Source organism: Coffea arabica, chromosome 1e (assembly GCF_036785885.1).
Source record: "Coffea arabica cultivar ET-39 chromosome 1e, Coffea Arabica ET-39 HiFi, whole genome shotgun sequence".
NCBI lineage: Eukaryota > Viridiplantae > Streptophyta > Magnoliopsida > Gentianales > Rubiaceae > Coffea > Coffea arabica.
Window position 1 is genome coordinate 17,321,822 of NC_092311.1, and position 26,655 is coordinate 17,348,476.

Consider the following 26,655-nt stretch of genomic DNA (forward strand, 5'->3'; position numbering starts at 1 on the left):
GACCCACTAGTGCGAAAAGTTCGGAAAATTTCGGCCAACTAGATTAAGTTTTGGATACTGGAATTAATTTACCGGGTGTTATGAGATATTTAGAGGTACCAAGTGCATAGGTGTGAGAAAGACAAAAACAAGTTAGGCATGAATTAATGAGAGGGACATGTGTCACCATATGATTAAATCTTGTTTTGACTTACTATTCAACCTTTTACCAATTACTAAATAAAACAAAAAATTGACCAAATATCTTCCATTTTTCTTCAAGCTTGGCCGAATTTCTCTCTAGGAAAGGAAGAAAGGAAACCTCTTCAACTTCTTGATTCTCTCTTGCTCAAATTCAAGAATTCAACCATCTAAACTTGTTTTTGTTCCATAAAATCACTTAAGGAAGTGTTGGTGAGTTGTTGTGTGAAGTTTTTTGGAAAGTTAAGGTGACCAATAGCTCTCTCTCTCTTGTTCTTAAGGTAAGTTGTGAAGAACCACCCTCCTCCTTAAATTGGTGCTTAAATCATGCTTAGTGGTAGTATAAGATGCAAATTTGTGGATTAAATCTTGAGTTTTGGTTGAATTGGTGAAGTTTTATTATTATTGGGGATTTTTCTGTTTTCATATGGATATGATTATGGGGTCATATATGATGATTGGAAATGATGTTTAAGGACTCTTTGAGGTGGAAAAAGTGATTAATTGCAACCAATTTCTGTTTTGGAAGAAAATTGAAAAATCTAGGGTTCTTGAAGCTACATTCTGTCCGAAATTTTAGGTCATAGATAGAGGCTGATTTGGCATTGGCTTAAAACATGAAAGTTGTAGGTAATGACATTTTAGAGGCGCCTACAAAATTTCAGGTCAATCGGAGTAGCGTAGAGTGAGAAAAGTCGAAATTACTATTGCTGTTCTGGTTCTACCCGAAATTGGGATTTGCGACTATAATTGGTTGTTTTGGCTGGAATTTCTTCCGAATTGGATGTTGAGGCCTTCTGATGAAATGTAACCCTATTTCTTAGCTTTCAGCTGGTTTTGGAATTTCTGGATTTGGACTTGGATAGCCTGATTTATGATGTTTACGCTAGAATGCGTTCTGTGAATCTGTTTTTGTGATTCTGGTATGGTATCTTGCATTTTTGACCTGGTTACACTCGAAACTGGGTTGAGTGACCTTCTGGAATATTGTAGCCCTGTCTTTTAGCTTCGAAATGGTGGGTCTTCCACCCTCATCCGATAATCGTAGTGCATTTGGTGCATTTACCGCAAAGTAAAGTCAAAACCTGTTTTTTTTCAGGGCCAAAGTTAATTGCATGTTCGAATTTTCTGGTTTCTTTAATGTTTGTATATGTTTATGGAACCCTATTGGGGTCATATTTGGCATTGGTTTATGACTCGTTATCGAGTCTCCTTGTATTTGTTTGCATGTTTTAGGGATTGTTTTCATTCCGGTCATTTCCTAGCAAACTTTTGTACTTGTACTACTTTGAGCCTAGTGAACGGCTTTTGGGTAATGAGATGAATTTTGTGTGAGATGTTGGGACTGATTTGAGGTAATAGTGAAGCCTTAAGGGCTGGAAAAGTAAGAAATTTAGGGGAAGTGCTGCCCGGTTTTCTAGGCCGTTTGGTTCCTTTAAGTTGGATTTGCCTTTTGTAGAAATGAAAGGCTTTTGGGTTGTTTGCGCCTAAGTCTTCATGTTACCTTTTTGTTTCCAAGAAAATCATGTTTTTGCACCCTTGCATTAGTATTTATTTGGCAAGGCATACGACGTGTAGTCGAGCCTCACTTGTGCATTCCGTTTGCTCGATTTGGATATGAAACCTTCAATTGGTTTATTTTGATTATTTTAGGGTTTCTTGGCGATTAAGGCCAATCTGAAGTGAAAACTTTTGAAGTTGAGCCGGTGAGTGTATCACTCCCCTCCATTGCTGTTTAACTTGATTTCTGCTCTGCAATCTGTTTATTTGTTCGAGACGAGGGTGTACTTTATCACACTCGTTCTCTTGTCTGTTCATATGCCAATTTACTATGTAAAATTTGAATCTGTTATCTGTGTCTGCATCTGTTCGGATTTCTATGACCTATGAGCTCAATCCTGTGGCTAAGTTATTCGAGTCGGGCCGGCAAGGGCCTGGACGATTTGATAACGAACCACGGTAGTTTATTCGGGGATTTTGGGTATTGAGACCCTTGATTCCGGGTATACTCGAGTATTACCATTTCTGTTCGTTTGCGGTGAGCGGGCCCGATAAAGGGGTGTTTGGTGAACGGGATTCGGTGTAAAGAGGGGTCTACGGACGTTGGTTCTATATACGTTGGCGGAGTGTCAACTTCGATCAAGCTTCGGTGACGCAAATGGGAATTTGGCTCCTGAGAGCCACCTGTATCCTTCCTATGTGAATCATTAGTTACTGTACTTTACATCTAGCATGGGTATCTGATTTGTTAAATGTGAAATGCCATGATTTTTCTGCTATATGTCTGGTACCTCATTGAGCGCAAGCTCACCCCTTTCTGTTCCTTTTGTTTTCCTTACAGGAACCTCTTTTGGAAATCATGATTTTGAAAAGCGAGTTGAGCTAGTTAGATAATCTTTTGTTCTTTTGTATAGCTCCTCGAGGGGAAGCAAACTCTAAATGTACTTCGTTTCACTGGTTTCATCTGAATTGTAAATCTAGCGACATGTATATATGAAAATGTTTTTTTTCCATGTGATTTTGGTAAGTTACTGTTAAGCTTGGCGTTATTCAATCATTCAATTCTTTTGGGTCCTATCTCGTATAATATCGGATTTGTGTGTTTCGACTCCGTAGTCCTGGCGAGAGCTGGGCAGGCGGTCCGCCGAACCCTTTGGTTCGCCTTAGGGTAAGGTGGGGCTGTCACAGGTGGTATCAGAGCCTGCTTCGCGTGGTCTCTGCGCGGAGTGAGCCTGGACTAAGTGGTGAATAGGTATGAAGGATTAAGTGCTCGTTCGAGCCTAAGCTCTGAATTGTGAATGTTATAGGCCTTAACTTTTCTTGTGATATCTGAGGATCATAGATCGGTACGTCTGGTGGGAATTTCGATTGTAGATGGTTTACTCTTGGGACTGGCCAGCTCGAGAGGTGAATTGTCTTATTTCGGATTCTTGTGCCTGAGTACTCCAGAGTTGAGGCGGTGTTCGTAGGTGAGATTTGCATTTTGGGAACATGAATAGGCTTTGTTCGATTGGAATGAGTACAAGAGGTTAATGGATAATTCATTTGGATAATAGGTGATGTGAGAGACCGGACGGGGTTATTTCAGCAAGGTTTGAGACGTATATCCCTTTTCGTTTGATTCGCTCGTATATTGTTACCACATGCCGTCGGTTGTATAATTGTGTATATGAATAATTGCCTAATTTGATACGTATTTATATATTTGATCATTTGTTTCCTTGATATGTGGAGTGTTATGTGCATATATGTTTATTTGTGTAATTGGTGGCCTCAATTTTAGATACTTTAGTCAATTTCCTATTGCTATGTTTATTTACTAAAATATCTTTGGGGGGAAAAAAGAGAGGAAAATATATATATATATATATATGTAAGAAAGACGGAAACACGGATGTGGTCGTGGCCGTGGAACTAAGCGAGGCCAAGAATCAAGAGAAGAAAAGGAAAACAATAGCTGGACAAGGACCGAGAACGCCACTTGTACTTAGGAATGCAATTGACCCATTGTTTTGCCCGACAGGCTAGCATCTGAGTTCCAGCAACTCCGTACGATGACACATTGGGTTGATACGTATCAAGAAATTGTGGTTCTCCGAGACGAAATAGAGGTTCAAAGGAGGCTAACCGAGTACTGGGAAGGGCGATGGAAGCAGGAGTATTCGGAGAAACTTGAGCTCTTACACCAAAACATGGAGCTAAAGAGGAAATACGAAGAGATTTCCAAGGAGACAGTAGCAATGGCACAAAGCAATACTTATATGGGGATTCCAGAGGAAGCTCAAAAGATAGGAAGTGCAAGGCCACAACTGAAGATCTTCCATGCAAAGAAAAAGGGTAAAGCTGGAAGGCCATTTGCTAAGAGGGGCCGTGGATCGGGTGGTGTGACAAATTGTAGTTATTGTAGACAATCCAATCATATTGAAGTAGATTGTTGGTTAAAGGGGAGGAGATGTCTGTATTGTGGGAGCGCCGAGCATCTGATTGCTAATTGCCCGGGTTTAGTGCCCGAAAAGAAGGGAACCCAGCAGCCAACCAAGACCGACCCTGGACCGTCAAGTGGAGAAGGGACTGGGATGAAGAACCTCGTTTCTTCTGACTCTGACGACGAAGAAGGTACAGGCCATTGGTTATTTTAAATTTGGAAGGTAAAATTTCGAGGGCGAAATTTCTTTAAGAGAGTGTGAGAACCCATAATTTTTCCATTTTCTAGGTTTTATTATATTTCTCGGTTTTCTTGTTTTCAATGGCTTGTTTTCTGCACTTTCTGTATCCGGAAAATTTTCTAGATAATTTTTATGAGTAAATATAGTTTTTAGATGATTTTTCTAGTATCGAATAGGTTTTGAGAAATTAAGAGCGTATATTGGACGTGGGACCCACTAGTGCGAAAAGTTCGGAAAATTTCGGCCAACTAGATTAAGTTTTGGATACTGGAATTAATTTACTGGGTGTTATGAGATATTTAGAGGTACCAAGTGCATAGGTGTGAGAAAGACAAAAACAAGTTAGGCATGAATTAATGAGAGGGACATGTGTCACCATATGATTAAATCTTGTTTTGACTTACTATTCAACCTTTTACCAATTACTAAATAAAACAAAAAATTGACCAAATATCTTCCATTTTTCTTCAAGCTTGGCCGAATTTCTCTCTAGGAAAGGAAGAAAGGAAACCTCTTCAACTTCTTGATTCTCTCTTGCTCAAATTCAAGAATTCAACCATCTAAACTTGTTTTTGTTCCATAAAATCACTTAAGGAAGTGTTGGTGAGTTGTTGTGTGAAGTTTTTTGGAAAGTTAAGGTGACCAATAGCTCTCTCTCTCTTGTTCTTAAGGTAAGTTGTGAAGAACCACCCTCCTCCTTTAATTGGTGCTTAAATCATGCTTAGTGGTAGTATAAGATGCAAATTTGTGGATTAAATCTTGAGTTTTGGTTGAATTGGTGAAGTTTTATTATTATTGGGGATTTTTCTGTTTTCATATGGATATGATTATGGGGTCATATATGATGATTGGAAATGATGTTTAAGGACTCTATGAGGTGGAAAAAGTGATTAATTGCAACCAATTTCTGTTTTGGAAGAAAATTGAAAAATCTAGGGTTCTTGAAGCTACATTCTGTCCGAAATTTTAGATCATAGATAGAGGCTGATTTGGCCTTGACTTAAAACATGAAAGTTGTAGGGAATGACATTTTAGAGGCGCCTACAAAATTTCAGGTCAATCGGACTAGCGTAGAGTGAGAAAAGTCGAAATTACTATTGCTGTTCTGGTTCTACCCGAAATTGGGATTTGCGACTGTAATTGGTTGTTTTGGCTGGAATTTCTTCCGAATTGGATGTTGTTGCCTTCTGATGAAATGTAACCCTATTTCTTACCTTTCAGCTGGTTTTGGAATTTCTGGATTTGGACTTGGATAGCCTGATTTATGATGTTTACGCTAGAATGCGTTCTGTGAATCTGTTTTTGTGATTCTGGTATGGTATCTTGCATTTTTGACCTGGTTACACTCGAAACTGGGTTGAGTGACCTTCTGTAATATTGTAGCCCTGTCTTTTAGCTTCGAAATGGTGGGTCTTCCACCCTCATCCGATAATCGTAGTGCATTTGGTGCTATTACCGCAAAGTAAAGTCAAAACCTGTTTTTTTTCAGGGCCAAAGTTAATTGCATGTTCGAATTTTCTGGTTTCTTTAATGTTTGTATATGTTTATGGAACCCTATTGGGGTCATATTTGGCATTGGTTTATGACTCGTTATCGAGTCTCCTTGTATTTGTTTGCATGTTTTAGGGATTGTTTTCATTCCGGTCATTTCCTAGCTAACTTTTGTACTTGTACTACTTTGAGCCTAGTGAACGGCTTTTGGGTAATGAGATGAATTTTGTGTGAGATGTTGGGACTGATTTGAGGTAATAGTGAAGCCTTAAGGGCTGGAAAAGTAAGAAATTTAGGGGAAGTGCTGCCCGATTTTCTAGGCCGTTTGGTTCCTTTAAGTTGGATTTGCCTTTTTGTAGAAATGAAAGGCTTTTGGGTTGTTTGCGCCTAAGTCTTCATGTTACCTTTTTGTTTCCAAGAAAATCATGTTTTTGCACCCTTGCATTAGTATTTATTTGGCAAGGCATACGACGTGTAGTCGAGCCTCACTTGTGCATTCCGTTTGCTCGATTTGGATATGAAACCTTCAATTGGTTTATTTTGATTATTTTAGGGTTTCTTGGCGATTAAGGCCAATCTGAAGTGAAAACTTTTGAAGTTGAGCCGGTGAGTGTATCACTCCCCTCCATTGCTGTTTAACTTGATTTCTGCTCTGCAATCTGTTTATTTGTTCGAGACGAGGGTGTACTTTATCACACTCGTTCTCTTGTCTGTTCATATGCCAATTTACTATGTCAAATTTGAATCTGTTATCTGTGTCTGCATCTGTTCGGATTTCTATGACCTATGAGCTCAATCCTGTGGCTAAGTTATTCGAGTCGGGCCGGCAAGGGCCTGGACGATTAGATAACGAACCACGGTAGTCTGTTCGGGGATTTTGGGTATTGAGACCCTTGATTCCGGGTATACTCGAGTATTACCATTTCTGTTCGTTTGCGGTGAGCGGGCCTGGTAAAGAGGTGTTTGGTGAACGGGATTCGGTGTAAAGAGGGGTCTACGGACGTTGGTTCTATATACGTTGGCGGAGTGTCAACTTCGATCAAGCTTCGGTGACGCAAATGGGAATTTGGCTCCTGAGAGCCACCTGTATCCTTCCTATGTGAATCATTAGTTACTGTACTTTACATCTAGCATGGGTATCTGATTTGTTAAATGTGAAATGCCATGATTTTTCTGCTATATGTCTGGTACCTCATTGAGCGCAAGCTCACCCCTTTCTGTTCCTTTTGTTTTCCTTACAGGAACCTCTTTTGGAAATCATGATTTTGAAAAGCGAGTTGAGCTAGTTAGATAATCTTTTGTTCTTTTGTATAGCTCCTCGAGGGGAAGCAAACTCTAAATGTACTTCGTTTCACTGGTTTCATCTGAATTGTAAATCTAGCGACATGTATATATGAAAATGTTTTTTTTCCATGTGATTTTGGTAAGTTACTGTTAAGCTTGGCGTTATTCAATCATTCAATTCTTTTGGATCCTATCTCGCATAATATCGGATTTGTGTGTTTCGACTCCGTAGTCCTGGCGAGAGCTGGGCAGGCGGTCCGCCGAACCCTTTGGTTCGCCTTAGGGTAAGGTGGGGCTGTCACAATTATATTAGTGTGACCGATGTGTGCATTATGTTTGGTGAACGAGAACAATTGTGGTGCTAGAGGAATTATGCGATTAAAAGTGTTAAGAGTGTATTAGAGGAACACAAGATAGATTGGCAATAAGAAACACAAGAGAGACAAAGAGATAGGGATGAAATCTTACCTTGCCACTTGTCACTTATCCATGAAACCTTGACCAAGACCTTTGACCAAGACTAATCCTTATCTTGCCATTTGTCACACCTCTACAACATGTTGACCACCAAGACTAATTCTCTTCTTGCCACTTGTCAAACCACTACAACTTCTTAACCAAGACTAAGCCTTATTCTTATCCAACTAAAACTTTAGTTCTTCACCATTTTTTTCTTCTTTTTCTTTCTTGTCTTGGCTGAGTTTAGAGAGAGAGAAATGGAGAGAAAAGAAACAAACTTCAAGCATTGATTCTTGCCTATTTAGTGAAAAAAAACAAGAGAAAACCCAAATCTACTCCGACAAACCTTGATTCCAGCTTGAAGGAAAGCTCTTGGTGAAGTTTTTTGAGGAAGAAAGCCTTGCAACCTTCTTGATTTGCTTGCCATCTTTGGGTTTTGAGGTAAAGAGGTGAACTTTGCTAGAACTTCTAGTTTCTTCCTTGATTTTTGAATTTAGTTGATGCATGACGTAATAGAAGCTAAAGGAAGGACTTATATGAAGGCTTTTATGGTTTTCAAATTATGTTGTAAAATTCCAGCTTTGGTGCATAATCTAGTTAGTTTAGTTTTGAGCTTTATATATATATATGCAATTTTGATGAAAATGAAGGATTTTATGGAGGCTTGCATTTTTTTCAAGTTATGTTGAGAATTTTTCAGATTTGGTTCTTGAAGTGCATAGCCTAGGTTCAAGTTAGATATTTGTGATTTTGATGTTTTTTCTTGCCATACCGTATGACACATGCTATGCTAGCCATGAATTATTGTGATTTTGCCATGAAGATAAGGTTGAAACTTTGAGGTTAGAGGAAAGGAATTTAAGGACAGGTTGCTAGAAATTCTTGTCTGAGTTGGAATTTTGGGATAGTTTTGACATATTATGCTCAAGGTACTTGCTAAAACTTTGTGAAGAAGAGAGGAAAAACCTATTTTTCCAAACTGTTTGCTTGCTGAAAATTTTTGCAAGGAGCTCTGCGCAGATTTGGGAAATTGGCTATACCTTCGTATAGAAAAGTTGGATTTGAGTTCCGTTTGTTGCGTTTGAAACTAACCTCATAGTCCTTTTAACTGATAAAATTTCTGAATTTTCTCAATTCCTATGAATATCTGTGATTTTCCAAAGTTGACTGAATTTCCATTCTTGTTTTGTCTTTCTACTGGATAAAGCAGCCGCTTGAGATTGGATTTTGACTGACTTGTTGATAGAATCTTGCAAAGGTATATTCTGAGAAATTGTACCCGTTTGAATCTATTTTCCAACGGTACAAAGTTTATAAATTTTGGACTTAAGAAGCTTGAGATATGATTTTTCAAATAGCGTCGCGCAAAACTGGGAAAAATTCTGTTTTCTTAAAACTGTCCTTACTTTCACTTCCAACTTCAAGTTGGAGTTGTTGAACCATTTTGAGCTTGATTTTTCTTTTGGAATAATGTGACTTGGCATAGTGGATCTCATGGCACTTTATAAACGTGATTTTAGGGCGTAGAGGTGAGGTCGGAAGTGCACTTGAGGCAAACACTTGAACTTGCACCATGGTGAGTGTTCCTTGCATGTTTGTGCAATAAGTGACTATGTGAATATCTGTGAGTGATTGTTTGAATGTTAAATGCTTTCCAATGACTGTTAAATGGATTTTCAATAGGCGAATGTGTACTTTATTGCACTCGACCTAAGTGAATGTGAATTTTCAATGATCAAGTGATTGAATGTTACTTGTGCATGAATGTAAGCCTTTGGCTGGACTGGGCCCTTGCCCTTCATTGCCAGTCGACTCGAGCCAGAAGCGGACTCGATCGGGCGGCTGGTGACCCTGGGACAGTGTTTTGGTATACTCGAGTATTACCACGAAGTCTGGTGGAGAACTGGGCAGTGAATTCAATGCAATGAAATCAATAAATGAGTGACAATGAATACTGAAGGGGTTTTTTCACTGTTAAATGTTTTCAAATGGAGGAGGAATAAGGGAAATGGTTGGCGACTGAATGACTGAATGAATGGCTCCAAGTGAGCACGTACCCTTCCAATGATTGAATGTTTATTTCTTGAATGACCGTTTATTACTGTGCAAAGTGTACAAATTGTTAAATGTAATACTTCCATGTTTTATCTACCTGATTGCTTGCTTAGGAACCTCACTGGGCTTTTAGCTCATTTCTTTAGTTTTGTTTTTCTTACAGGAGTGGAGGCCGGAGCAAGTAAGCTTGAAATAGTGTATATAATCTTCATGTACTTGTACTTTTATAGATGGAATGTATTTTGGAGATTTGGTAATGAAATTCTATATTTCACTTTTGGGTTGTATATTAAGTTGAAATTTGTGAGAACTCGCAAATTTCTTATATTTTCCTCAAAAATACCTTTTATTTGGAAATTATTATTTATTAAAGCCCTACTACCCAATCATTCCACAATAAGTGCAAATAAACCTAGAAAGTAGGGTTTCACTTTTGGTTTCAAGATTGGGGCAAAATTAGGGTTTTCGCGATTTTTCGCCGGATGAATTTTCGGTACGGAGCAGGGATCAAATTTGGTGATAAAATGACTTTTAAGTGAGAAATAATATGTGATTAGGAGCAATGATATAAGGTTAGTGAATAGGAAGTAAAAACCCTAGTACGTGTGTTTTTAAGAAAAATGGCGCGAACCGACGGGTACCACGCACTACCGATTAAACGCACCACTTGACCACCACTTTCTTACCATACAAGCTCATTACTAATTGAGCAAAATATTCCCCACCCTCATGGTCATCTCTTGGCCGAAATTTTGGGGCCAAAATGCAAGGAAAGAAGAGAAAATTTTGTGTGGTGTTGAAGGTGCCAAGTGTTGGCAAGCTTGTGGTCAAGATTAATCCTAATCCTCTTGTCTTCTTAACACCATAAGAGAAGCCTTTTTCCTTCATTATTTCTGCTGCTTGGCCGAACAAGAGAGGAGAGAAAGAGAGAGCAAGAAACAACTTCCTTCTTCTTGATTTTAGCCATCCAAGTGAGAAATTAAACTTCTAAACCGGTTAAAGTGTTAGTTGTGGGCTTGAGAAGCTAGGGGAACTAAAAATTTCCAAAGGAGGTGGAGTATCACTCTTCCAAGGTTTGTCTTTGAGGTATAAGATCTGATCATGGTTCTTGTTCTTTTAAATTTTGGTTTAAGATGTTATCTAGTTCATGTTTTGGCTTGATTACAAGATATGCAAGTTGTTGTGATGATTTTGGATGATATATGCAAGTTAGGGTTTAATAAATTTCTGCCTTAACTTGTTGTATAGTTGGTATATGTTGTATATAAGATTATATAAGGGGCTTTGGTAGTGTTGGAAGCAAGAAAATAAATAGATGGTCATGAAATCCCAAAAATTCCAGATATCTGGAATTTCATGTTTACATTCTGCCCGGTTTTAGTACTCATAGTTAGAGGCCGATTTAGGCTTGACCAAAAACATGAAAGTTGTAGGGAATGGTATTTTATTGGTGGTTACAAAATTTCAGCCCAATCTGAGCTATGTAGACTGTGAAAAGACCAAAATACTCTCGCTGCCTAGGATGCATTCCAGTGATCCGTTTTGGACAATTCATCCAGTTAATCGTATTTATTCACTATGGTCCGTACTGATTTAGCTATTTGTCAAAACAATAAAGTTTTAGTATTCTGTCTTAGCTTTTAAACGCCTCCAAGAACACCTTAATCGGACCTTGGTAACCTGAGATATAGTCATTTAAAGGTAGTGCGGTTAATTAGCCGACTAGTTGGATTTTGGTTCTGTAAATTGGGAATTTGACTAGGTTGCATTGGAAACTGGACTAAGTGATCTTCATGAAAATTGTTACCCTATGTCTTAGCTTCGAAACAGTATAATTTTTACCTCATTCCGATAAGCGTAGCCTCGGATGTGTTATTTCCGCAACCACACGTCAAATCTGTCTTTTGCTAGGTTACATTTCCGCACTTGTTATCACTTTGATTTTTGTTCTTATGTTGTTATGAGCCTATGGAACGGCTATTTACTTGAATCTATGATATGTATGACTTTGGGATTGGCTGAGGAAAAATAATGAAGCCATAAATGGCTGGAAAATTAGGTAAAAACAAAGGGCATGCTGCCCAAATTTACGCTTGAGGACTAGAAAACTATACTTGCAACTTGAGTAAAGGTTAGAAGTGATTATCACTTGAACTATCAAGGACCTTTGCTACTTTGTTTATCGAGGGTTATACGTTAGGACTTGGCCGAACTTGTACTCTTAGGAAAACGATATGAATCACTATGAAATCGTTTTACTTGCACTTTTGACTCAAAAGTCATCTCCAAGCAAACATATTATCAAATTTTTCAGTTTGAAAAGCGAGCAACTATTTCACGACTATTTCTCAAGTGAATTTCAATTTCTTGATTCTTAATGAACGAAACGCTTAAGTTTCGAACCTTAGTTGATTTTCAAAGTTCTCAAGTTAAGTTTTATCGCAGATTTGGACTCAAAACCCGGAGTACCACCCAGACACGAGCACTAGAGGCACTATTTTGGTGAGTGCTTCCAAATATCTGATTGAACACGATATTTGCCATTTATCTTTGATCAACGTGAATACGTGATATATATGTGATTTGATAGAGTAAGGGTGTATTTTATCGCACTTGTCCTATCCAAATTTGTTCTTGTTTATCGACTTTACTTGACTTGCTCTACATGCATATGAACTATATTATGCCTGGAATTCCAGAAACCCTGTGGCTAGTTAATCGAGTCGAGCCGGCAAGGGCCTGGTCGATTAGATAACAAACCCTGGGTCACTAGTAAGGTCGAGTGGAGTGTTACCTCCTCGGCAATTCGGTATACTCGAGTATTACCACCCGTGTTTCGTGTTGCGTGCGGGCCCGGAGAAGGGGGTTGATTGGTGGACGGAGACTGGCGAGAAGTGGAGTTTTCTTTCTGGACTTGTTATTACTTGAAAGTTGACGGAGTGTCAACTACTATTTGATCAAGTTGGGATGGAGCCGTGACATGAGCAACTGTATCCTTACTTGTGAACATGATCCACACATTTCTTGACTACTTGAAGTATTATCTCTTTACTTGAACTTGTTTGCTCGCTATTTCACTATTACCTTGTTATTATCTTGTTTGCTGGACAATTTGATATCTGGAACATCACTGAGCTTTGGCTCACCCTATTAGTTTTGTTTTCCTTACAGGGGTACGAGTGACGCGTGAGACGTGTAAAGACTAGCGTAGTCTAGTTATTTTGACTTTTGACTTGTACTCGCGCTATTCCTTGAATAGAATGTTTTGTTATGGGATTGTATATACTTTGAACCGTTTGGGTATATTGAGATTTTGTACCTTGATTTGGTATCAATAAATTATAAGTTTTAATTGCGATGTTATTTATGGTACATGGATGTATGCACGTGATTCGAGTGAGTGAGTCCTGGCGAGAGCTGGGCAGGCGACCCGTCGAACCCTCTGGTACGCCTTAGGGGGAGATGGGGTCGTCACAGGTGGTATCAGAGCCTAGGCTGTGAATTGATCTGGGTAGATTGAGTGCTTGATACGATAGGCTAGGGTTTTATTTTTGAGCTTAGCCTTTAGCCTTGTTTTCTACGTGTCGTGTACTTACCTTTGCCATGTTACTTGTAAACCTAGGTTATGGCGGGTATTGACGCCTCTGGCTTACCGACTGTGCTGACTGGCTTACCGACTGACGCGCCTACTGACGCTCCTATTGACGAGCCGTACCTAGAGGGGCCTGTTAGCCGTGTGATCACGTATCAGGAGAGCCCCGGTGGGCCAGTGCAGCGGTGGTCCCCAGCGTGCAAGATTCGACGCTGCGACTGCTGGAAGACCTACTCCTACCCCGATCGGGTAGTGCTTGCCGTGGACGACGAGCGGCGACGATTGGGTAGCGCCAATCGTAGGTGCCACTCAGAGATAGAGCGCCTTCAGGCTACCTTCCGAGGCCAGGGAGTTAGGATTCGAGAGTTGGAGGCCTCGATATTGGAGGAGCAGCAGCGGACGGATGCCTTCCGCGAGCAGGCTCAGGCGACGACCGGACGCCTTATGCGAGTAGTTGCGGACATACGAGACCGGAGCGGCCACATCCTGACTGAGTGCGAGGCACTAGTGGATGACGTGCTTCAGGACTTGGCCGGAGAAGGCCAAACGCCTGTAGCTCCTGGCGCTCCTGGTGCTCCTGGGGAGGAGGATCCTGAGGAGGACCCAGAAGAGGATCCAGAGGAGAACTCGGAGGAGGAGCCGAGTGCATCCTCGGAGTCTGTGGGGTCGGCGTCTAGCCAGACGACCTGTTAGGATTTAGGACTGAGGAGATTTTTGTGGGATAGTTAGGAACATAGTAGGACGACACGTTTCCTTTTGTTTTTGACCTTGACGTGTCACGGTGGATGTAAATAGGGGCTTTTGTTCTATGTTCCTTGGCTGGTATAGCCTTTGACTTGCCTAGGTTGGCATGTATATATGACTTGTTTGCTATGTATATAAAGTATTTGTTTATTATGTGTTTTAATGCCTCTATTTATCCTTCTGCAACATGTTATACGAGCTATACCTTATTTTGTTTATATATTTATAGTTGCCTAAATCCCAAAACATGGAGGGTAGAAGAAGTCAAACCAGGGGAACTAACCGAGGACGCGGTCCTAGTCGAGACCGTGGGGGTAGACAGGCACAGGAACCGGTACCAGAACCGAGAGAGGAAAGAGAGGCAACGGTTGAGCCACAACCTGAACCCCAGACTGCAGGGGGAGATCAAGTGGCAACTGCCATTCAACAGATGACTAACATTCTGGCTCGGTTAGTGGAACAACAGGGTCAATCCCCTGTACATCAACCTAGGGACCCTGATAATGGGCAAGATAGGGCCTTAGAGAGATTCCATAAGTTTTCTCCACCCAAATTCTTAGGAGGGCCAGACCCGGATGGGGCCGAGAAATGGCTGGAGGCCATGATAAATATTTTTGCTGCCCTAAACTATACAGAGGAGAGGCAAGTCCAATTCGCTGTTTTCCAGTTCGAGGGGCCAGCTAGGGCTTGGTGGAACGTAGTGAGGGCCAAGTGGGAGAGAGAGGCGACTGCATGGACCTGGTTAAACTTCGTACGGGAATTTAACGAAAAATGCCTTCCACCCATTGTCCAGGAGAAGCGAGAGGACGATTTCATTAAACTCCGTCAGGGAATGTTGAGTGTAACTGAGTATGAGACTCAGTTTACAAAGTTGTCCAAATTTGCTCCCGAACTGATAGCTACGGAGCAAAGAAAAGTACGGAGGTTTGTGCAAGGACTGAATGTGGAGTTACAAGAAGCCTTAGCGGCGGCCCAAATTAATACATTCACGGAGATTCTGGAGAAGGCCCTAAGGATAGAGACTGCTAGGGGGCAAGTGAGAAATTTCCATGCTAAGCGGAGAGGGGCACCTAGTGGAGCCCAAGGGTCAGTACGAGGTGATCGGAGCATGCCACCTGCTAAATCCGGTCGTGGGGCTGGAGATGGACGGCTTTCGAGCACATCTAGGGGAAGTGCTCCGAGAGGAAGTGCCCAGAGGGGAGGCCAAAGCGATAGAGGCCAAGGTAGAGGTATTCCCCAGGGAGGCCAAACCTCCACTTCCCGGGTAACATGTGGGTACTGCGGGAAACCGAACCACACCGAGGTTGAGTGCTGGAGAAAGGCTCGAAAGTGCCTGAGGTGCGGAGGTGTGAATCACCAGATAGTCAACTGTCCGTTGATCAGTGACACCCAGCCGACTGCCAGGTCAAACCCAAGGCCGACCAATGTTGGAGGGGCCAGGTCGAGGGTTCCGGCCAGAGTATATTCGCTGGATCAACAATCCGTACCTGCACCAACGGAGGTAGTGGAAGGTACAATCCCTGTTTTTCACCGATTAGTCAGAATTTTGATAGACCCCGGTGCTACTCATTCTTTTGTTAATCCTGCATTTATTCTTGGAATTGATTTGAAAGTTGAAAGGTTACCTTATGACTTAGAGGTAAGAACACCTACGGGTAATCAAATTTTGCTTGCAAATGAGGTGTATAGGAATTGTGATATTTGGGTTGATGAACGAAAATTGGTAGTTGACCTCATTAGTCTAGCCATCAAGGGATACGATGTCATTCTAGGTATGGATCACTATCATGCTCGGGTAGATTGCAGGATGAAAGTGGTCGAATTTTGTATACCGGGGGAGGCAACTCTAAAGTTAGACGTGAGGGGTATGATAGCCTCTTCTACGCTTATTTCGGGAATAAGGGCTAGGAAATTGCTTAGTTGTGGGGCACGCGGTTACTTAGCTTTCCTGATTAACACTCCGGGAGAAAAGATTAAGTTGGAAGACATGCCAGTAATCAGTGAATACCCGGATGTATTTTCGGAGGAGTTGGAGTCTCTGCCACCAGAAAGGGAGATTGAATTTAAGGTTGACCTAGTACCCGGAACTACTCCTATTTCGAAAACCCCCTATCGTATGGCTCCTGCTGAGCTTAAGGAGTTAAAGGTGTAATTGCAAGATTTACTAGAACGAGGGTTTATTCATGAGAGTGAGTCCCCGTGGGGAGCTCCAGTGTTATTTGTTAAAAAGAAAGACGGAAGTTTAAGGTTATGTATTGACTATCGAGGGCTGAATGCAGTAACTATTAAGAATAAATATCTTTTGCCCCACATCGATGAGTTGTTTGATCAGTTATAAGGGGCTGTAGTGTTTTCTAAGTTGGACCTGCGACAAGGGTACTATCAATTGAGAATTAGAAAGGAGGATGTGCCAAAAACGGCATTCAACACTCGATATGGGCATTTTGAATTCACGGTAATGCCTTTTGGTTTAACCAATGCCCCAACGGCATTCATGGATTTGATGCATCGAGTGTTCAAACCTTACTTGGATAGGTTTGTAGTGGTGTTCATTGATGATATCTTAGTGTATTCGAAGTCAAGGGAGCAACATGAACAATATTTGCAGATAGTGCTGCAAACCCTAAGAGAGCACCAATTGTTTGCTAAGTTCGGTAAGTGTGAATTTTGGTTGGAAAGTGTGGCGTTTCTAGGTCACATAATTTCAAAAGATGGCCTTGCTGTAGACCCGGCGAAAGTGGAAGCTATGGCCAAATGGAAACGGCCAGAAAATCCCACAGAGGTGCGAAGTTTTCTAGGTCTAGCAGGGTACTACCGCCGATTTATAAAGAATTTTTCGAGAATTACGGGACCCTTGACTAACTTGACCAAGAAACAAGGAAAGTACATTTGGGATGTTAAGTGTGAAGGTAGTTTCCAAGAGCTTAAGAAACAATTGACTATGGCTCCAGTTTTAGCTCTGCCCAGTGGGAGTGATAGTTATACGGTTTATACCGATGTTTCAAAAGAGGGACTAGGGTGCGTGCTGATGCAGAATAGGAATGTTATTGCCTACGCATCTCGGAAGTTAAAACCGCATGAACAGAATTATCCGACCCATGACTTGGAGCTTGCAGCTGTAGTATTCGCTTTGAAGAAATGGCGACATTATCTCTATGGTGTAACTTTCGAGGTTTATACAGATCATAAGAGCCTTAAGTATCTGTTTTCTCAGAAGGAGCTAAATCTAAGACAACGTCGGTGGGTAGAGTTCTTAGAGGATTATGACTGTACAATTAACTATCATCCTGGAAAGGCCAACGTTGTAGCAGATGCTTTAAGTCGAAAGGCTCAACTAGCAAGTTCCATAGTGGGAGAGTGGAGCCTGTTAGAAGATGTCTGTGAGTGGAGACCTCGTTTGGAACCAAAGAAGGTGAGTTTTGGAAATATTGAGATGAAGTCGGCATTGATGGAGCGGATCAAAGAGGGCCAAGTAAAGGATCCAATAGTGCAAAAGTGGGTGGAAAAGGTGAAGAAAGGGGAGTTACCTAATTTTAACCTAAGCCCTGATGGAATCTTGAAGTTCCGAAATCGTGTCGTTGTACCTAAGGATGAGGAATTAAAGAGGGAGATTTTGGAGGAATCACACCGCTCTAGGTATACGGTACACCCAGGGAATAATAAGATGTACCAATATTTTAAAAGTCTGTATTGGTGGGAGAATATGAAGGCGGAGATTGCTCAGTTTGTACAAAAGTGTCTTACTTGCCAACAAATGAAAGCTGAGCATCAAAAGCCGTTCGGTTTGTTACAGCCTTTAGAAATCCCTAAATGGAAATGGGAGCACATAACGATGGATTTTGTGTCAGGGTTGCCACGAACACAAAAGGGGCATGATGCAATTTGGGTAATAGTGGACCGATTAACTAAGACTGCACATTTTCTGCCAGTGAACATGAAATATGCTTTGGAGAAACTTGCTAAACTCTATATGGATGAGGTAGTGAGACTACATGGGGTACCAGTGAGTATTGTATCGGATAGAGACCCCAGGTTTGTATCTCGATTTTGGCAGAAATTGCAAGAGGCTCTAGGAACTAAGTTGAACTATTGTCGCGCCCCATTTTTTACAAGAAAAATAATTAAAAATAAATAAATGGTTTAGAAAGTGAATTTTTATTTGATTTGAAAAATGAATAAAGAGCACGGGTCTAAATGGGACTTGAAAATGCGACGATTTGACCCAAAATATAGTTTAAAAAGGGTTTTGGAATAAAAATCGGAGTCGCCACTTGGTATAGAATTAAGGTGTACCAAGTCACCTAAAATGAATTTTTTAAAGAAAAATAAAGTAAGAAAAATCCCTTTTAAACGACTCCTAGTCTACGTAAACCAACGAAAAAAGGTTCGGGAGTCACATTTGACGAAGGGGAAGGCAAGGATAAAAATCCAAGGCACCCCTTCGACCTAGCCAAGGCTAGTTGCGTGATTTAGTCAAGGATTTTCTTATTTTTAACCAAAAGATTTATCACATTTTGGATGTACTATATGAATGCAAACCCTAGACCTAGGAGGGTATCGGGGGCAAAATTTCTCTTCAAAGCTTGAGTGGTGCCAATCACATTAATTGTGATGCCCAATAATGACCCTTTGGAGAGGTCACGAAAAATGCAAAAAATATGAGACTCTAAGAAGAGGAAAAGAATAAAATAATTATAGAAATATACATGTCTTTAAGGAATGCATCATATCGGGTATGGGGGACTAATGTTCGTGACTCAATTTTCCCTTTAATAGAGGGAATACGAGCGTGCTAAGGTTTAGAAAACCAAACTCGTCCATATCCCATATCCAAGGGGTTATTCCCTAATCTAATCAAGCAAATGGACTAACCTAGTTCTATTTCTAGAATGAAATGCAATTCTAATGTCATGTATCATACAATGGGGTATATATATAAGGGAAATTAGGGATAACGGATATACGTATAAGGGAAATATCATAGAAAATGATAAAAGGCCCTAGAAAGTGGAAAATATGCATGAAGTGGGGTGATTTGATCACACAAGCATGGTCTAATGCTCGAAAGGCTCTTAAGGGTCTAGCGTTGGACTAGCCCACATCTACGCTCTCTCACAAGCATTGGACTTGTAAGAGCTCGAGGGGACAACCATGACTAGCATTGGACTAGCCATGGTTACGTGCATTTGCATCCATCATACACATATATAAGTAATGTGCATAATTAAAGCAAGTAGACATGTGAGCACGTAATTCACATAACACATAAGCATGCATATCTAGATGCCAAAACCTAAGAAAGCGGTTAAACACATAGCACATAGACATGCAAAACACATAAGGCAATTAAGGCCCTAACTATTACATTTTGGGGGGAAGGCCTACTACAATCTAAAAGGGGAAATAAGAAGGAATAAATAAAATAAACCTAACTATTACAACTTGGCATTCAAGTGCCTCCCAAATGATAAAATTGAACTAAAATTAAAGTAAAAACTAGGCAAACTAAAGAAATAAATAAAGTGAAAATGAAATAGACACTTAAAGTCATGCAATTGCACACATAAGACACATATACGCACGTAGGGTCAAATAAAGTCAAAAATAGAGGATAGAGTGTACCTCCCTCGCAATGGTTATCAAATGAAGGAAAAATAGCTTCAAAACAATAAAAGGGTCAAGGCACCACTTTAATCAAGAAATAATCACATGAAACGAGACTAAGCATGAAATTGAATCAATCCAAGGCGTTTAAAAGGAAGGTGATCTACCCACGTAAAATTAAAGCAAGCAATGACTTAATTGCAAAAACTAAAGAAATTTGAGAGGTCAATTTGATTGGTTTTTCCAATTATTTGGGCCATAGTGAAACAAGGGGAGACTTGGGGGGTTTAAGTGCAACTTTTAAAAGCATTTACATGCATGCTACGTATGAACTTTCTGCAACAAAGAATGAAGCCTGCTACAATTCACATTTGCAAACTTTCCGCAGCTTTCTAACAAGATTCAAACTTAAAACAACAAGACCACCTTCTAATCCTCTCACTTTGCAATATAAACTTCAGATTCAAACACAAAAAGTCGGACAAAAGAGCATGCAAACATTTACATAACCTTCTGCAATTTTTCTTTGCTCACTATATGGTAGCTCATCAACTTACATGTTCAAACCGCAAGTTAGCTATTTCAGTCAAACCCAACTTGAATCAAACAACAAAATTTTCCTACGTATCCTTCTAGCATGAACTGCCCAGCAACTAACATCAAGAGAGTGAATTAAACTACCCCATTTCAGCCCCTCAAGACAAGAATGTGCAAAGCAGGGGAGGACACAAGCAGCGGAAAAAAAACTGTCTGCGACTTCTAATGCCTTGAGAATTCTCGCACATTTTAGCTATGTTATCACTCTGATTTGTTGCACAATCAATACAAGAACATCCATACAAACATGGCATGCCATTTTAATAAGAAACAAACCTTCTAGCAAGAACATCCACTACCTCGAATCTGGTAAACAAAATTTCTAGGACAAGAACATGCAAATCAGAATCGAAGCTTTCTGCTATTTCTGCTGCCAATTCGTAGCTTGTAGCAACCCAAAAACATGGCCAAAGTTATAAACAAAACCCATGGTGATCACACAAACAATGTGAGGAAAACCAGTTTTTGGGCCGCTACTGGGCAAAGGAACATTGGCAAAACATGTGAAACGAAATGCAGCTTTTTCATGCAAAGTTATGGAGGAGCTTTCAGCAATAAAGCTTGCATGCTTTCGGCAACCATTCTAATGTCGTTCCTGCTATGGTTGTCATGCACAAGTTGCCGCAACTCCAAGCAACTTTCGGCAAGCAAGATTCATGCAGCACTTTGATCCATTTCCAATCAAACATGGCTACAACTTAATAACAATGGGATTCTTGGAAGACTTTTATGCAAGTAACAACTACAAAACCAGCTTCTGCAACCGAGAGTGAAACTTGCTGCATTTTTGTTTCCTTCTCAGATTTCGGACCAAAATATGCAGCTTGGCTCGAAGATTTTTCGGACAAAAACATGGTTTGAAGCTAATCAAGACACATCACTTCAGCATCCCAACAAGCAGCAAAAGACAATCATTTTTCTGAAGTTTTCATGCAAATGTTGTGAGGAAAACTACTGCAACAGAAAAGACAGCTTGCTGCAATTTTCTTAGCAATCTTATCATTGATCATTCAGACATCGGTTCTAACTAGCAAAATAGATAACTAAACCAGTTTTGGCGGGCTGCTGCGGGGAGCAGGGAAAACAACAGAATATAAAGATGAAATGCGGCTTATCAAGAACCCAGAAAATTTTGCAGCTCAACATTCATTATGTTCACCATGAACGCACGCTTAAACAAGCAACAAAGGAAATTCGGGGATAGAGAGGGGCCAAAACATGCATTTTCAGAACATTTCACGAAGCCCAGTTGAAGCTTTGCAACTTCATGCGTCTTCCTTAGGCACAGGAAGTCATCAAAATAGAAATTTCGTATAAATGATAGTTGCCATATCCTGAAACCGCAGGGAGCCAAAGCTTTGCTTGAAACCGCAGGAAGACATGCTTCAAAAGCTCGAAAGGAACTGAATCTTAAAGAGAAAACTTACAGTGCTCTCAGTTTCTGAAGTTAACTTGAACCTGGATGGTGGTGGTGCTGGTGGTGGTCGACGGACAGCAGCAGCAGCAGATGCGGACTAGTGGTTGGAGGTTCGTGGACGGTGGTAGTGATGAGCGGCGATTGCTCTGCTTTCCTTTTTGTCCCCTGCCTCACAAAAGCTCTCTTTTCTCTAAAACCCTTCTCGGCTCTCCTGGGTTTTCCCCTTCGGATGAAGCTTTCCGTTTCTCTTTTTCTCTGTTTCCTCAGCCGAAGCTTCTCTCTTAATCCCCTCTCTCAAGCCCGTAGCTTCCTTCTCATTCTCAGCTGTCCAGAACTATCCCTCAAAACCCTAGCGGCCCTTCTGATTTTCCCCTCCCTCGGTTCTCTCCTTGTTTCTTAATCAGCCGCCTCTCCCTCTTTCTTTCTTTTTTGGCTTGCGGCTCTTTTATTTTAAAAGAACCTCCAAGGACTAAACCTAGCTTGAAAGGCCAAGATTTCAAACCCCAAAGTAGGCTTATGTGTCTTATTCTTGTCCCTTTGATTGACTTTTCCTTTTTTCCTTTTTTCCTCTCTTTTTCCCTTTTTCTTCAAAACCTAGAATCGAAACAAACAACATAAAAATTAAATGATTAAATGATTAAAGTTTAATTAAATGATAAAAATGACTTAAAAAATAAAAGACTAAAAGTAAATGAAATTAATCGAAAAGAAAAATAATAGTAAACAAAATACCTTAAAAAATTTGGTGTCTACAACTATAGTACAGCGTATCATCCACAAACTGATGGACAATCTGAGAGAACCATGCAAACTCTTGAGGATATGCTGAGAGCCTGTATTGTGGATTTTGGAGGAGGCTGGAGTCAATATTTAACCTTGGTTGAATTCGCTTATAACAATAGTTATCATTCTTCTATTCAAATGGCCCCATATGAAGCCTTGTATGGACGACGATGTCGATCTCCAATCCATTGGGAGGAAGTAGGAGAAAGAAAGATTATAGATCCGGCTACAATACCATGGGTTGAGGAAGCCTACGAGAAGGTAAAGGTGATCCGCCAGAGACTTCAAACAGCCCGGTTTTAGTGCTCATATTTAGAGGCCGATTTAGACTTGACCTAAAACATGAAAGTTGTAGGGAATGGTATTTTATAGGTGCCTACAAAATGTCAGCCCAATCGGAGCTATGTAGACTGTGAAAAGGCCAAAATACTCTCGCTGCCTAGGATGCATTCCAGTGATCCGTTTTGGACAATTCATCCCGTTAATCGTATTTATTCACTATGGTCCGTACTGATTTAGCTATTTACCAAAACATGAAAGTTTTAGTATTCTGTCTTAGCTTTTAAACACCTCCAAGAACACCTTAATCGGACCTTGGTAACCTGAGATATAGTCATTTAAATGTAGTACGGTTAATTAGCCAACTAGTTGGATTTTGGTTCTGTAAATTGAACTAGTTGACTAGGTTTCATTGGAAACTGGACTAAGTGATCTTCATAAAAATTGTAGCCCTATGTCTTAGCTTCAAAATGGTATAATTTGAACCTCAATCCGATAAGCGTAGCCTCGGATGTGTTATTTCCGTAACCACACGTCAAATCTGTCTTTTGCTAGGTTACATTTCCGCACTTGTTATCACTTTGATTTTTGTTCTTATGTTGTTATGAGCCTATGGAACGGCTATTTACTTGAATCTATGATATGTATGACTTTGGGATTGGCTGAGGAAAAATAATGAAGCCATAAATGGCTAGAAAATTAGGTAAAAACAAAGGGCACGCTGCCCAAATTTACGCTTGAGGACTAGAAAACTATACTTGCAATTTGAGTAAAGGTTAGAAGTGATTATCACTTGAACTATCAAGGACCTTTGCTACTTTGTTTATCGAGGGTTATACGTTAGGACTTGGCCGAACTTGTACTCTTAGGAAAACGATATGAATCACTATGAAACCGTTTTACTTGCACTTTTGACTCAAAAGTCATCTCCAAGCAAACATGTTATCAAATTTTTCAGTTTGAAAAGCGAGCAACTATTTCACGACTATTTCTCAAGTGAATTTCAATTTCTTGATTCTTAATGAACGAAACGCTTAAGTTTCGAACCTTAGTTGATTTTCAAAGTTCTCAAGTTAAGTTTTATCACAGATTTGGACTCCAAACCCGGAGTACCACCCAGACACGAGCACTAGAGGCACTATTTTTGAGTGCTTCCAAATATCTGATTGAACTCGATATTTGCCATTTATCTTTGATCAACGTGAATACGTGATATATATGTGATTTGATAGAGCAAGGGTGTACTTTATCGCACTTGCCCTATCCAAATTTGTTCTTGTTTGTCGACTTTACTTGACTTGCTCTACATGCACATGAACTATATTATGCCTGGAATTCCAGAAACCCTGTGGCTAGTTAATCGAATCGAGTCGGCAAGGGCCTGGTCGATTAGATTACAAACCCTGGGTCACTAGTAAGGTCGAGTGGAGTGTTATCTCCTCGGCAATTCGGTATATTCGAGTATTACCACCCGTGTTTCGTGTGGCGTGCGGGCCCGGAGAAGGGGGTTGATTGGTGGACGGAGACTGGCGAGAAGTGGAGTTTTCTTTCTGGACTAGTTATTACTTGAAAGTTGACGGAGTGTCAACTACTATTTGATCAAGTTGGGATGGAGCCGTGACATGAGCAACTGTATCCTTACTTGTGAACATGATCCACACATTTCTTGACTACTTGAAGTATTATCTCTTTACTTGAACTTGTTTGCTCGCTATTTCACTATTACCTTGTTATTATCTTGTTTGCTGGACAATTTGATATCTGGAACATCACTGAGCTTTGGCTCACCCTATTAGTTTTGTTTTCCTTACAAGGGTACGAGTGACGCGTGAGACATGTAAGACTAGCGTAGTCTAGTTATTTTGACTTTTGACTTGTACTCGCGCTATTCCTTGAATAGAATGTTTTGTTATGGGATTATAAGTTTTAATTGCGATGTTATTTATGGTACATGGATGTATGCACGTGATTCGAGTGAGTGAGTCCTGGCGAGAGTTGGCCAGGCGACCCGTCGAACCCTCTGGTACGCCTTAGGGGGAGATGGGGTCGTCACAAAATTTTTGGATGAATGGAACATTTTATGTTAATCTAGAGGCGTGAAAGACTATTTCAAGAATGTTAGTGAATGAGTCCGGGCGAGAGCAGGGCAGACGGTCCGCCAAACCCTTGGGTACGCCCTAGGGGGAGGTGGGGTCGTCACAGGTGGCATCAGACCCTAGGTTTGAATTGGCCTAGGCAGATTGAGTGAGTGATACGAACTCGACCCAACAAGAACCTGTCTTGAAGAACCAAGTCGATCAGGCAGCGGAAGGATCTATCTTGATCAGGCTATGGAACAATAACTACCTTGCTTCAGGCTATGGAACAATAACTACCTTACTAGACCTAAAGAGAACCCGTCTCTCAAAACCTAGTGGATTGGTTATTGGCTTGAAAGAACAAGATGATGTGATCATCTTGCCTTGAACACCACAAGTATCCAAGCTAAATACTTGATACTGTTCAAGGAGAAACGCAAGTTCCATCAAGGAACTCCATAAAAGGAGACAACTCTCTTTTTATTAATTCAACTTCAATCTCCCCCAATAGTTAAATAAAGTTGGCTATTTATAGCCTTACAAGACTCAAAACCCTAATCTAAATTGGAAACAATACAAGCTTCCTTATTTGACTTGACACAACTTCCTAAATAAATTTGAAAGTAATTAACTACTTTTCTAAAACTCTAATTCAATTAGAATAGGAAACTAATTGACTCAATTGGCTTAACTATGGTCAACATGACCTTAGCCTTTATTTCCCTTAATAACTCAAGACTAACTAACAAGTATTGCTGGAAACTTACTTAAATAAATAACAAGAAATAAGCATGACAAATCTTCAATGATTCTTGAACCCGATTGCACCATCAACCATCAATTGAATTTTCTTGAATTTGAAGGGAATCCAAATCTTCATGTTCTCATCATTCCCCTCCTCTTGAAAGACGATTTGTCCTCAAATCGAGTGCTTGTTTACAAAAGAGTAACTCGGAGAATGTCTTGATAAATGCAATCCAAGAACCATGTCACCAACTCAACTTGATTATGAACGCGAACCATTGCACATGCTCCATTTGTCCAGAATATCTTCACCCAATTGTACTTGGCTAGAATTTGGAAGTCAACCAATATTTGGAAATCAATCAAGATTTGGCAATCAATCAGGATATCAATCAAGATTTGGAAACCATTCAAGGCAAGGCTGCCTCTTTTTTTTTTCCCTTCTTTCTTCTTTTTTTTTGTTTTTCTAACTTGCCAATTCAAGAAAATAAGGTAGCCGCACTTCAAGATTCAAAAGGATGATTTTTAGGGTTTTCAAAGTATCAAGATTTTTTTTTTCAAGAACCCACTATGCAATCCAAGAACTTCAAGAAATTACCAAATGAACTACAAGAAACAAACACAAGGTAAAAAAATTTTAAAAATAAAAAAAATTTCGGATGAATAGTACCGCCGTGAACAGTCCCATTTTTTTTTTCTTTTTGCTTTTGACGACTCAACACAAGGTTACGACTTCACTTGGAAGAAATTTAATGGGAGTTAAACCCTTGAAAAACCTGTTTTCAAGAACGTAATCACACCAAAAAATTTCAACCTCGATCAATCACATGATAGGTTAGATTCAAGTGATAAAATCAAGAGAACAAGAATCAAAATTTATTTTTTTGTTTCTTTTAAATCAAAAGGCGGCTAGGGTTTTGGTAGAAAAATAAATAGAAGAAAAAAAAAGAAAAGAAAAGGATATTAACCTGAATCAAGAGCCGAAGCTCTGATACCAGATGATACGAACTCGACCCAACAAGAACCTGTCTTGCAGAACCAAGTCGATCAGGCAGCGGAAGGATCTATCTTGATCAGGCTATGGAACAATAACTACCTTACTAGACCTAAAGAGAACCCGTCTCTCAAAATGTGAGAACCCGTAATTTTCATTTTCTAGGTTTCTCGTATTTTTACGGCTTG

General features: G+C 40.2%; 1 protein-coding gene across 1 annotated transcript; it reads left to right on the forward strand.

Annotated features, from left to right (window-relative positions):
• The first annotated feature begins 15,079 nt into the window (after nt 1-15,079).
• On the forward strand, nt 15,080-16,123 carry LOC140016259 (uncharacterized). The gene has a single exon (XM_072069774.1). It carries the CDS (start codon nt 15,080-15,082, stop codon nt 16,121-16,123), a length of 1,044 nt encoding a protein of 347 aa, XP_071925875.1.
• Nucleotides 16,124-26,655: the final 10,532 nt, after the last annotated feature.

Excerpts from the sequence above, each read along its gene's own strand:
- LOC140016259 (XM_072069774.1), top strand. The coding sequence starts at position 15,080 with ATGCCACCTGCTAAATCCGGTCGTGGGGCTGGAGATGGACGGCTTTCG.